General features: G+C 41.6%; 1 protein-coding gene across 1 annotated transcript in view; it reads right to left on the bottom strand.

The window, feature by feature from the left end:
* LOC146785787 (mast cell carboxypeptidase A-like) overlaps positions 1-13141 on the bottom strand; it is a 330342-nt gene that overhangs the window by 241082 nt on the left and 76119 nt on the right. The window contains exons 4-6 of the mRNA XM_085635046.1: positions 8336-8441; positions 8106-8207; positions 4878-4979 (exon numbers count right to left, since the gene is read on the bottom strand). Of these exons, the coding sequence (XP_085491172.1) occupies positions 4878-4979; positions 8106-8207; positions 8336-8441 (310 nt within the window). The remainder of the gene's footprint in view (positions 1-4877; positions 4980-8105; positions 8208-8335; positions 8442-13141) is intronic.

Raw genomic sequence — 13141 nt, 5'->3', positions numbered from 1 at the left:
CTGCTTTTGACTTAGTTCCCCGCAATAAATTGTGGGATTCCCTTAAGGAAGTCGGTATGCCGTTGCCTCTCTTACTTTTCATAGTCAAACTCCATACCTCGAACTTTGCACAAGTTCGATGGGGTCAACAGGGTGAGATAACTGATAAATTCCCTGTAAATAGGGGCGTTAGGCAGGGATGCGTTTTAGCTCCAACCTTGTTTTCCCTTTACATAAATAGGGTTATCTCCTATTATACAAACTATTCAACCAACACCCCTTCATTAGATGGCTCCAAGGTTCCCACTTCTCATGTTTGCAGACGACACGCTTATTTTATCAAAAACTCAATCTGGTCTGCAGCGGGCCCTGGATCGATTTATGGTGTTTTGTAATGACCACGACCTGGTAATCAATGTTGAAAAGACTAAGTACATGGTGATGCACAAACATAAAATAGTTAAGAGGAAAGTGTCATTGAATGGCATTCTTTTAGAACAGACTGACACATTTACATATTTGGGCATCACAATGAGTAGAAAGCTGTCCTGAAAGCCACAAATTGATTTATTTGCTCTTAAACATAACCAGCTAGCTGGAGCTATTTTGAAAGAATTTGGAGCTTCCTACACAAAATCAGTGGGACCTGCTATTGCCTTATACAAAGGGAAAGTCAGAGCATCAACCATATATGGGGCAGAGATCTGAGGTTTTGATAATCTATCGCCCCTAGTTAAAGCCCAAAATAAGTTCCTGCGTTCATTGACCTCCCTCCCACAGTCCACCCCTATCCAGCCCTTATTGTTAGATCTGGGGTGTAGGGCGTTTGACGCTGACGCTGGGTTCAGACCTCTCTCTTACTGGAGAAGACTGTGGACCACCCCTGAACTTCTATCTTATGCCAACGCAATTTGGTATATTAAGGATCTTGACACGCAAAGGAGAATAGCCTGGCTTCAACATATTAAAAAAGGCCTGACTGATATGGGGCTGGGCCATTTGTGGGTGGATCCTAGGGGCAATCAATTCCCCAGTAAGCTAGAGTATAAAACTCTATATTGGGAATCCAGGTCTCGGAAACTATGGTCTGAGACAAATAGTAGCTCACTAACTGGCCTCTTCTTGGACCATAAGTTCCTAAGTAGCTTTGAACCCTACTGGAATTTCATCTCTAGAGTAGGGGACCGTAAACTATATCATCAGTTTAGAGTGGGGTCTCTCCCGCTCAATTCCTTTAGCTACAAGTGGAAGGGTGGAGCCGATAGATACTGTCCCATCTGCAAAACACAGGAAGAGTCTACCGCCCACGTTTTGTTTGTGTGCCCAGCTTTTGCTCTCCCTAGGCAAATATGGCTAAAGCCGATTTGTTCCAACCTAGGCACTAGATCACACAAAATAGCTATGCGTCTTTTGAGACCCAACACCCGAGAGGACATAGTCGTTGCTCTGGCTAAATTCCTCAGTTGGTCCTGGGCTATACGTAGGGTCCAGGTGAATAGGAACAATCCTTCAGTTCCTTAAGCTTTAGAAATCTAAGTCTACCTATGCCCCGCTATTTTTAATCTTATTTTTTTTTACTTCTTATTAAAATTGAAAGATCACTATGTTTTGTCATATTGGTTTTAGCATGACCTCGAGGGCTGGTCCCGTTTTGAGGCTTTCTGTCTTTGTCTTATATATACCTTTTATTCCTCTTATTGTAGTGTATCTTTCATGATGTAACAATCGAATAAAGATTTGTTGAATGAATGAGTATCACACTTAGCTGACAGTCGGTGAGATTTGTTTATAGACTGGCAATTCTTTCTCTGCCTAATCCAGTGGGTTACATTGTTAATTAGAGTCTCACTATCCTCCTGTTGAAATGACACAATTTTTCGTACAGTATTAATATGCATTCTACACCCTTTTCCACCTGTTGTGGGCAAGTGACCATGATAATTCATTTCTGGCCTGGAACTTGTATATACACTATGGGCTAAATGATTTTCCTTGAAATCAGGTCTTGATCTACCATTTTGCACACAGCATGACTGGGGATGCTCTTTGTTTACAAAACCTGGTTCAGTGCAAGTGAGTAGGTATCTCATGCGGGGATCTAGAGGAACCCTCAGCTGCCTCCCTACTACCTTGCCATGAGAGTAATAAAGCCTAGGGTTAGGGGCAGTATAATCTTGACTTGGCCCAGCTCCCTTCGTCGTGGCCTCCCTAACCATAAGCTGCTGTTGCAGTGACTTTCCATAAGGTCTGGATGCTCTAGTATCCCCACCATGCTTCTGTGAGCCAGTGGCTTCTTTACGTTTTTGGAATAAGTGCATAATATACATTTTGTCAACTAACTTCTCTATTAATCGCATTCTAGATACCTCATATGCAAGTCTCTAAACCGAGTCTTTAAGGGGGCCGACCTAAGATAGGCAACCACATGCAACATCATTCTGTTTTGTTCCAGTCATTTTTCTGGTCCCTGTTGGATCTTCATTCTTCATTTCAGCCTCTTTGTTGATCTACTTGAGGGGGCTCACATACTAAAATGATTTGAACACACAATTTGATGAATCTGTGGAGCTCTGGATGGATTCCCTTGTGCCATATTCTCATTGGACAAGCTTTGTAACCTGACAGCAGAGAGACCTGTCTCCATACCATAACCAGCAATCTTTACATCACCCTTGTCAATACCATCCCAACAATTAGGTTGTTGGCTGGCGCTGATAGTTTTTTACCAGGCAGGAGCTTGTTTTAAAAAAAAAAATATCTGACACACGCCTGCTAGGTTTGGGGTATTTAGACGGGGATTCCCCACCAAGGAGAGATTCAACTTCCTCTATTAGGACGTCAATATCATCTACCACACAATTGTTTGCTCCATTGACACCCTCCAGTTTTTTTTGCCATTTTTGGTACCCCGTGGGGGCTATCTTTGCCTTCCTTGTACCCATTAGTAACAAAGCCTTACCTAACGCAGGTTATCAATCAATAAAAACAATCACAGATATGTAGAAATATCTGAATTTGAGACAAAAGGGTCCACAGGGCTGACGTTAAGGATCAAGCCCTGCCCTGCCTTTTCCTATCTCAATCATGGAAGTGTCCTCAGCATCAACATGAGGGCAGTCTCTCCATCACTTCTCCTCTATTGTGTCCCGCACTTGGAAGCTATGAACCCTCTACTGCTAGACATGGAAGGAGGCTCTGCCCCTTAAGGAGTTAGCATCTGCAGCTGCCCCTCCTGGTGCGTTGTGGTGTGGGGTATGGAGTCCCCAAGGGACCTCAGAATCCACAGAGGTCCGTCCCCCACCACTTCTCCTCTTTAACGCTCATTCAGCTGATTCTGCACTGATGTAGGGTTGGAAGCAGCCTGATGCCTCTGATGCAGCTCCGAAGTGGAAGAAGCAAGACACAGTCACCGTGTTGGGAGCTCTCCTCGGGCCTCTGCTGATGAGGGTGGGAGACTGAGTGCAACCCGCTACCATTGGCTTGAAAGGGGCAGCACGCAACCCTCTGCATTGGGGGCCTTGGTCCTCCGAGGAGAAGGAGTCCGAGGCTCGCAGCATTATGCTGCCTGTCAGTGTGGTGTGGCTGCGAGTGGCTGCCAAGTCTCATACTAAAATCTAGAAGACTCGTGGCCGAATCCCAGCATCAAGGCTCACCTGCTCAGGTTTGTTTTGGAATTAATAGACATAATCACCCTCAATGCTATTAAATTCCACATTAATCCTATATCCACTATACTACTGAGCTACCTATGATTGGTTACTCAGAGGCATACAAGGGTGTGTTTTGTAAGGAGTGAAATACTCATCTGAAGTTGTAATGAATCTCTCTAAGTTAGAGCAAATAAATGTTGAAAAAAGTCATAGAAAAGTGAATTTTGCTAGTGTCTGCTAGTATGAGCAGTGGAGGTTTAGATAAATGAGTCTAACATATCCCATAGTATCCTGTTCAGCTGAGAGGAAAAAGGCCCTGAATGCAATGTATGGAAGACTTTTGAGATATCCAGTAAGAGCTGCAATGATAGATAACACTCATCATATAATGCCACATCGTACAACACCCAGAGCCTCTTCCTTCCTTCCTCCGACAGCATGAGTATCAACGTTACTGTGGATCCAGAAGGTTCTGGAGGTGTTGCAATTGTGATACAAATACATTTATAAAGACTACAGACATTCTTACGAAAGAATGGAAATTCAGGAGTCTGTATATGTCTCATGATGTGTTTTTTTCTGTAAAACGTTTGGAAACAATCCTTTAAATGTTTTTGAGAGCTAAACCCTAGGCTATTTAGAAGGCTAACATCTAACAAGTCTCTCTGATGTAACTAGCACATTTGCACTCTTACCTAAAAAGACAAAAAAGAATCTCAATATAGCACAGTAAATTTCAATGAGTATATTTCTTAATTTTCTTTCACACAACCGCATCCTTGATGAACAATTACAGTCCCAAATAGCTTTATCAATGAGTTTGGATGCCAATCAATGAGGTTTTCTCAAGGACTGGAAGATGTCTTTCACTCTAACTCATACTCGAAGGTAGTACCGGGGAAACAATGATCTTATCCATTCATGCGAAAGACTTATTCGTTCACATTTTCGATTACAATAACTTCATGGACAGAGTGATATTCCATGGAAAAGGCCACAAAATCAAAAATCTTGCTGATGATTGTGAATGGTATTAATTCGGCTAGGTTCTTTATGTTGTATGATAAAGAATGCTCAGCTCTTCTTTACTAAAATATGTCAAATTAAACTTGATAGTATGTGGAAATGCAAAGTCTATAAATAGTGTGTTACTTCATTCAAATCAACATTACACACAAAAGAGATAACACATGTAGATGAAACAAAAGTCATCATATGTGGCTTATTTGCGCTAATCTGTGTACTGACCTCCTTTACAAACCACTGGCAGAATGCAGGAGAGACCCATTCTCGGGCGTGGATTCCGCAGTCCATAAAGATGGCTTTCTTCACAGAACTTTGTTTTCCAACCTTTTTGCCATGAAATATGATAACATAATTTAAGCCGAGCCCAGTAAACATTTGAATATGTTTGAGTTTGCTAAATTACTATACAATATTATCAGTTAAATGCACACGAGCAATCAAATAAATTTTCATTATTTTCTTTATATTGTCTAAAAATTGAGATTTGAGGTAAGTGGTATAGATAGGGATACAATGATTTTAAGTACAAGGAATTATATTTCCATCAATAATATTTTCAGTAATTTAGTTTGAATGTATCATAAAGTAGAAATCATGCTGTAGTCTCTCATCCCTCTTTCCAGATTTTGAAGCTTAATTTCCTACACACAACTCAGTAAGAAATTATCCCAAACACAGCATAAGCTCAATTTCAGTTTTTGGCATGAAATTCTTGTGGAGTTTGGAGCCACGGCCAGCAATATTACAAAATGGTGGGGCCCGATGCCCAAAACACTCACCAGATATGCTGGCCCCAGGGTCTGAATGTGGTCTCCATCCTGGCGTCCTGGCGCTCTCCTCCTTGGCACTGACTCGGGGGAATGGGAGTGACTTTTTTCCTTGTACAACCCAAAACCAACCAATCTTGAAACTGCTTTGGATGGAGCAGGCTCACCAAGTGCTCATTTTGAGGCTGTCATATTAGTCGCCTGTAAGCGGCCTGCCAATGTGACATGCGCACTGGCAGGGGGCTGCATTAATAGTGCAATTGCACTAATCAGCCCCGCCCCCTGCCCTCACGCAGTACCAGCGCGAGCCTGGGACACATTAATAAACTTTTATCTATTAACTTTTTATTAATGTTTGTGCCTGCTACTATTGCAGCAGGCAGGGCGATGCTCCTCTGCCATAATGGAGGAGCCACTACTTTATATACTGTAGTGGCAATGTTGTTACTGCAGACTATTACCTCATACGTTTGCATTTTGTGTAAACATTAAGGAGTTTGCAGTAACAGATATACCACAAGATTTACAGGCCTTTATGCAGGATTTATGGTGGTTGTACTAAAGCTTAAGATGCTCTGTGCTGTGATGCAGCTTTATCACATCACTGATGGAATATCACTGCATCACACATGCACCTTTACTGCACAAATGTGTGCAATCAGGATACACATGCAGTAAGTGGGTGACTGCACATTTTCTGATTGTGTTCTACAATAAATGCACTCAATAATCGGAAATGGATGTTGCTTTGTAATATGTCTCACAAGGTAAAACAACTTGTGGCTGTAAAAAAGGTGAAAGCAGTATAGATACCGAAGATTATATTTGTACTTTACCGACTGCTATGTGGTACTGCCTATTATAAAATGACTACTGCTCAATGGTGACAAGCAGTTTGATTAAATTAATGCCAGTGTTAACATTAATAGCAGGAGTTACTTCAACATTAGCAGTAAAAGTAATGATAACTGTACTTATTAAATCACCATTTGTAATCCTCAATAGAGAAGACATGGTTGCTGGGTTAAAGGGCCTCTTGTTGGGTATTTGATTGGTGCATCATGCACCTTTTAAACTTTTAGGAGGCTATGGATATTGCTGTTAAGTTGCTATTGTTGTAAATACAATGTATTTATTTTATGGTTTTTCTGAGAACCGAATAAAGATGCATTGATTTGAATTAAATTGAGAATACATGCCACTGAAAACTGATGGTGATTGCCACCTCAAACAAGTTTAACTCTTGGTGGGCTCAAAAAGAGGCCACCCTTTTAACCAGCTGCCCTTGCCTAAAGTTTAGTATTACATTGATCTCACATGCTCATAAAGTGGGCGATTACAGTGCGTGCAAGACTATTACACAGCTGAAAAGTACTCTTGGTGGGCCAAAGGTTCACTGTCTGCGGTGCTGCTCTACAAGAGGCCCTGTCATCATTGTCAAACATTAAGACAGCATTTGTAATTTGTGTTTACTGAGGTGAGATGACGGGGGAGTGGTATGGCCCTGTTTAGAAACACATCTGTATTGAAACTATAAAACTCAGTGCACACACATTGTGTAACACTACATAAGAAACTAAAGGTACAGCAGAAATAAGTGTTTATCTCCAGAGCTAGATATCCCATAGTTTTGTATAACAGGCCCCCTTGACAATGTTGTGGTTGAAGAGATGCATATCCATTCTCATATCTGGTTTTCTTTCTTCGGGGTAGAATTTTAGTTTTACAGGATTCTCAGAGAATTTCAGGCAGATTCTCTGGATTAATATCCTTCAACTTCATCAAATGTACTCATGTGACTTTTTTACCGGATGGAAATTCTGTACGAATACATTAAAGGTAAATAAGAATCTACATATGACCCCTTGCAAGATGAGGGCTTTCCCTTCTCTTTACTCCTCAAATCAAGATCTTGTCTTCATTCACACAGTACCTGAGTTCTCATATGCAGAATTTCTCTTAACCAAAAAGTATAGGAATATCTGATTTTGTTTACTTTCTTTCTTAATATCTATTAGACCCCTTTTAAGAAATATGATGGTAATCGTGCAGAAAGGAAACGTTTTCAGGAATGACATGTTTTCCTTTCTGTACTATGACCACCAAGTATCATAACGAACAAGCCTGGGAATAAACAGATGATGGTCCGGTAATACTGCACACCCCTATTAAATTCCCACAGAACTTGGGTGTCTCAGGCAGTCTCCTGCTGTAGGGCAGGTGTGTAAGGGAGATTTTATGGAAATACTAGCAGAAACAATCTCTATGACAGTTACACTCCAAAACTCCCTAAAAGTACAAAATATGACTGAAAGAGGATGTCGGTGAAGGTGAAACCTTTCTCTCCCACTTCACAGTTTTTTTCAGAGAAATTGGCATACTACAAGTGTCCTACATCTTACAGCACTCGTAATAAGATGGATGGCATGAGTACCACATTTATGATGGGGTAACCAGTCTTTCAAACTCTAAATCAGGCTCTAAGTCCTTATCACAAAATAAATGAATTGCAACAAATGACCCCATTGCAAACCATTGATCTTTTGAACAACATAAGATACAAAATGTGTTACAAGTAAAACTCTTATGTAGGGCTAGCTGAACAGGAAATTATGTAAACTGAGAGATGCCATAGTTTAATAAAGGTTCTACCCAAAAGTGAATTATATTGTGAAGTTTCTACCTTGAGGAGATACATGGGGCGCCCTTCAGCAGTGTCTCCGATTTTGATGCGGGACACCAGTTTTGAATTCTTTTCTGCAATTCGTTTAGTCCATGTGGCAATCTTTAAAAAACACAAACTATTGTTAAACAGCACATTAAAATTAGAATATAATTTAGTATGATAAAAGAGGATACAATATGACATTAGAAGTTCTTATTAAGCTGTTTGCTGTTGCCAGGCTTACTTACCGTTTTCCAAGTATTATATCTGGTGTAGCTGTGGACTTCACGTGTAAAACTGCTTTTGGTGAGACGCTGTTTTTCAATTCCGTCTTGCACGTTGTGAAACAAAATTCTGTTAACAAAGCATGGGCACATCTTAACAAGGCACTGCTACGTGATGCATTCAATATCACAATTTCTGCACGCACTACTTTGAAATGTTTGTCACAGCTGTGGTTTTCAATAAAAACAATGAATGGCATTTTTATGTTGTAACTTTTAAGAGTTTGTTGATTCTTCTGCTTAAAATACCGTGGGTCTCATCATGTACAGCTCGCCCTGCCCTGGTCTGCGCCTGGGGCACCTTTAAGTGGATGCACAAAATAGACCTTGCCAGCATGCTAAGTTACAGTGAATGCTCTGCCCCAAGGGCAACTGGCCTATGGGCTGCGCACTAGTGAGAGGTGAAGAAGCTGTGGAGCTGCAGGTGGTCCATCTTTCACTTTACAAGTGGCACTGTAGCCTGCATTTCAAAGGGGGCACAGAGAGTGACTACCCACCTGCCAGCAAATGTCTAGGGTTTCCTTCTTTCACGCTTTCCACTCTTTCAAGGGTGGTACACAGTAGACACACTATCTGTGCACCATTGCTTTGTGACACACAGTCAGTGCACTCCTCTGACAGCAACTTTGCATAGGCATTCATGTTTATAATATGGCGTGGATGCCGAGGCAAAATGTTCCCTCATTTGTGTGGGGCCAAACCCCATCAAATGAAGGAATTCCTGTTTGAGATTGCCCAAGCAAAATTCATGCAGCGTCAGTGCGATCTGCTTTACAGAAAAGGCTGAGTATACGTCTGCAACTACTTCTGTGGTACCAAAGTGATTAGGGGCTCACATGCCCGTTGCGCCCTCAGGGCATTCAATGTAATACAGTCCCATGTGTTGAATTAGATAGACTGCAAACATTTCAGACGTTTTCACCTGAGTTAGTACAATTTTTCACCAGCATTTGTATCAATCAGCCTGTGCAATATTAGCATTTGATCATGATGGTTCAAATGTCTTTCTAACACCAATCAAGCTTTTCAAATGATTCTGCAAACTTGCCTGGTTCAATCAATCCACTTAATTTACCCCATTGGCAGGGTCACAAAACATTTTTGACTGGCGCTTTTTCACAGCCTTGGTTGTAAGTTAAAACAGTGGCTGCTCCAAACACTTTTTACCACTGTTTTATGACAACATGATTTAGGAAGGGGTACCAGCCATGGCCCGTATAGGGCGTGCTACCGGGGCGGTGACGTGGGGCGGGGTAGGGGCTGGGTCGGGGGTTGCAAAACGCAGCATACGGCCGAAAAAAAGTTATGGACAAAAAAAAAATAATAATTTCGTCGCGCACGCTACATCGCTAATGCGATGCAGCGCGCGCAACAAAATTTGTTTTTTTAAATTTTTTCGTAACTTACCTGAAATCGGCCGTATGCCGCATTTTGCAACCCCCCACCCTGCCCCTCCCCCACCCCACGTCACCGCCCCGGTAGCACGCCCTATATGGGCAATTGCTGAGTGGTAATGTGTAACAAGAACGTGTGTGCATATTTTTTGTGTGGCATTTTGTTACGGCGATGATGTGTTCTGTGTTTTTTTGTGATGGTGTGTATTTGTGCTGCAGTATTGCATTGTGGTTTTGTTTAACTGCAGTTGTAGCATTGCCTTGCGTTTGGGCTGTTTTGTTGTGATGTGCCAATATGTTTTAATTGTGTTATTAAGTTACTTTGTGTATGCAACTGTGCTATATTCTGCTGTTTACTTTAGGCATGACAAAAATGTTGCTACATTTCCACCAAAAGAAGCACATGCCTTGTCAGTTCCTGTGACAAGCAACCATTTACTACTGTCTGAGGTGGTAATGTAGCACTGCCACCCCTCTTCAACTACTAACGCCACTAGGCAACCCTAAACTGTGGCAATCATTGTAATGTTATATCTGTGAGGTAATAAAGCTTTCTTAATGGTGAGTTCACACTACTTCGGTAATAAACTGCAATTTGACCTATGCACTGCAGAAAGAAATGTGTGAATTTGACTACATTAGCACAGTATAGCAATGTTTACCTCCTCTCAGATTGCATGCAACAATTACTTTACAAAGGGTAACAACACTCCTTATTGTCAGGAAATCTCTTCAATTTGGTTATACCTTACTGCACAAATGTATCCCTTTGTATCATGGTTTTGTTTAAATAGTTTTTGGTAAAACAAATATATTTAAAAACACATCAGCAACTCCTGTCTGCTGGCAATACATAAAAAGAAGCACACATATAGCATTTTCCCTTATTGATGCAGCTTACTACTATCTGGATCTAACATTCATTTTAAAATGTGTCTAAACACCTTGGCCTCAATTACGGGTCTGTCTGACGACGGACTGCCAGACTCGCGAAGGGGCGCGGTGGTGGCGGTCTCTTGACCACGATATTATGAGTCGGGAGGTGGGACCGCCACAGCCCTGCTGCAGCCGCCAGGGAACCACCATTCCCTGGCGGTGGTGCGGTGGTCAGGAGGCTGGAATATGTTTGGCGGGACTGCCGCGGTCCTTCCAATCAAATTACGAGTTTCATCTCTGCCGGTGGTGTCATGGAGGTTCCTCCTCCATGAAGGTATTCAGACAGAATATCGAAAAGAAAACATAACCCCATATTAAATTATTGACTCTAAAATATTGTGATATGGAAATATCCTCACACAGTATAGGAGCAGTGGTTCTGCCACATAAAAAAAACTTTTTTGTTTATGTCTCCTATCCTGATGGGAATTCACAACATATGTATAAGAAGCACACAACAGATACAACAACAATTTTGATTAATCAAATCTTTCAGCATTTGGAAAATTTAAAGCGTAAAAAAAAATATTGACAAACAATATTTAACATACACAACAAAACACACAAAAATATATTCACATTAGTGATGAAATGGTGACAGATTGTGACAATACACATCAATAACTCCACAAATATCAACAAAAAGACAAAAACATCAAAATTGAAATCATATTAATTCTGCTATTACAAGCAACCAGAGAGACCCTAGTTGTTGAGTTTCGACCTTTAGACCCCTCTTATCATGTGTGTTTCATAAACATCACAATGGGGTCTTCTCCAGGACAATAAACTGCTCTGTATGCCCTTGTGAATTGTATCTAAAGATTACAATTTCCGTCTGATAAAAATTATTTATAAAAAGTCCTAAAGTACTCTGGTGTCTTGTTCCTGATAATGAAGACGTTTCAGGAATGATCATTCGATTATCCAGGACAAATTCAAGTAGAGGAAAGCTCAAACGCTCATCCTCCGGTTCACAGGCTCGGAGCACCCAGCAAATCATCAGCAAATATTTATTGGGTTTTAAACAACAAACACTGCGTCTCAAGTTAGACCTGGACCAGCCTAGGTTCTTTCATACCCACACACATCAGGTATTAGACCTCCATATCTACGGCAAGGCTGCTCGGAGTCTGCAGAGGAAATATCCTCAGCTAGAATTTCGATGTCAAGAATGTTGATGTTGAGGTAAGTAATATCGATTTTAAAAATGTAGAAATCCTTAATATTGTTTGCAAAAATATAGTTATTTAAAATATCGTTTTAAAATTATTGTTATGTATTTTAGTATATATTTGAAATGTATATTATGTAATTTTTGTATAATTAATGTTTCTGTTGACTCGAAGATTCCTCGGGAGCGGAACGATGCAAAAAGGGGTCCACCTCTCGACAGCCCCAACCCTGACTGCTATTAAAGCACAGGAGAGTGGGATGGTCAAGCGGGGGAAGGAAAGGATGGGAACAGCTGGGGGGGAGATCTGAAAGTAAAAGACACTAAACACATTAGCCTGTTCTTTACTATGCTTGTTCAACTCACTCTAGAGGAAGAAAGCGTACCTGCAAACAAACTTAAACAACGTTTTCTCCAGGTGTACTCATCCTGGATCCCACTCAAGCAATACCCTGTTCTGAATGATCTAGAGAGTTCTAGAAACAAAAGAAAGGCAACATGAAAACACTTCCTCACACTCTGTGGCCCAGCAACCCGCAACACTCTATTTGTGCTTCTTATCATACACACCACAAGGGTTGACTTGCTTCACTTCACAGGGGATGAGCAGACTGCCGCCTCATGGCCCCCTGTTAATAAACAAGGGTCCGGAGTTAAAATGCTTCTTTCAACTCCGTGGCATTTATTTCACTGTCAACCGTTGGTTAATGTTTTCAGGGTGAATATATACAAGTTCCACTAAACACCTAAATCACCCAGGAACGTGTGCACAGGGAATGCGAAATAATAACACACATGAACATAGAGTAGTCAGGAGACTAAGGTAATCACTCAGCAAGGAATAGCAAGATATGGTCTCTCTCGCCTCACAAGAAAAGTCTAGGCAGGAGTACGAAGTCTTTGTAAGAACTATATCGAGAGCAGCGGCTCTCAATGATCCAGGTGGTGCATGTGCACCCTTACCCTACACGGGCGAACTGCAGACGTCGGGGATCTCGGCTGCAACGGAAGAATAATCAGCAACGAGTGAAACGCCGAACGGCGTTTTCAAGGTTTACCTCTTCCGGTTTCTTCCCATGTGATCGGACTTGGTGGCGGAAGTGCAGGGATCATGTGATCGGACTGGGTGGCGGAAGTGCAGGGATCATGGGAATTGTAGTCCTAACTCCCGTTTGGCTCTCGTTCCGTCTCCACCATCTGGCTAACCACCCCATCAGCGCTCTCGTCTTAGCGTCTGGTGAGCTATTCAGGGCATGACGTGAGTCA

Source organism: Triturus cristatus, chromosome 11, assembly GCF_964204655.1.
Source record: "Triturus cristatus chromosome 11, aTriCri1.1, whole genome shotgun sequence".
Lineage (NCBI taxonomy): Eukaryota > Metazoa > Chordata > Amphibia > Caudata > Salamandridae > Triturus > Triturus cristatus.
The sequence above is the reverse complement of the archived record's forward strand: the minus strand, read 5'-3'. Positions and strand labels throughout refer to the sequence as shown.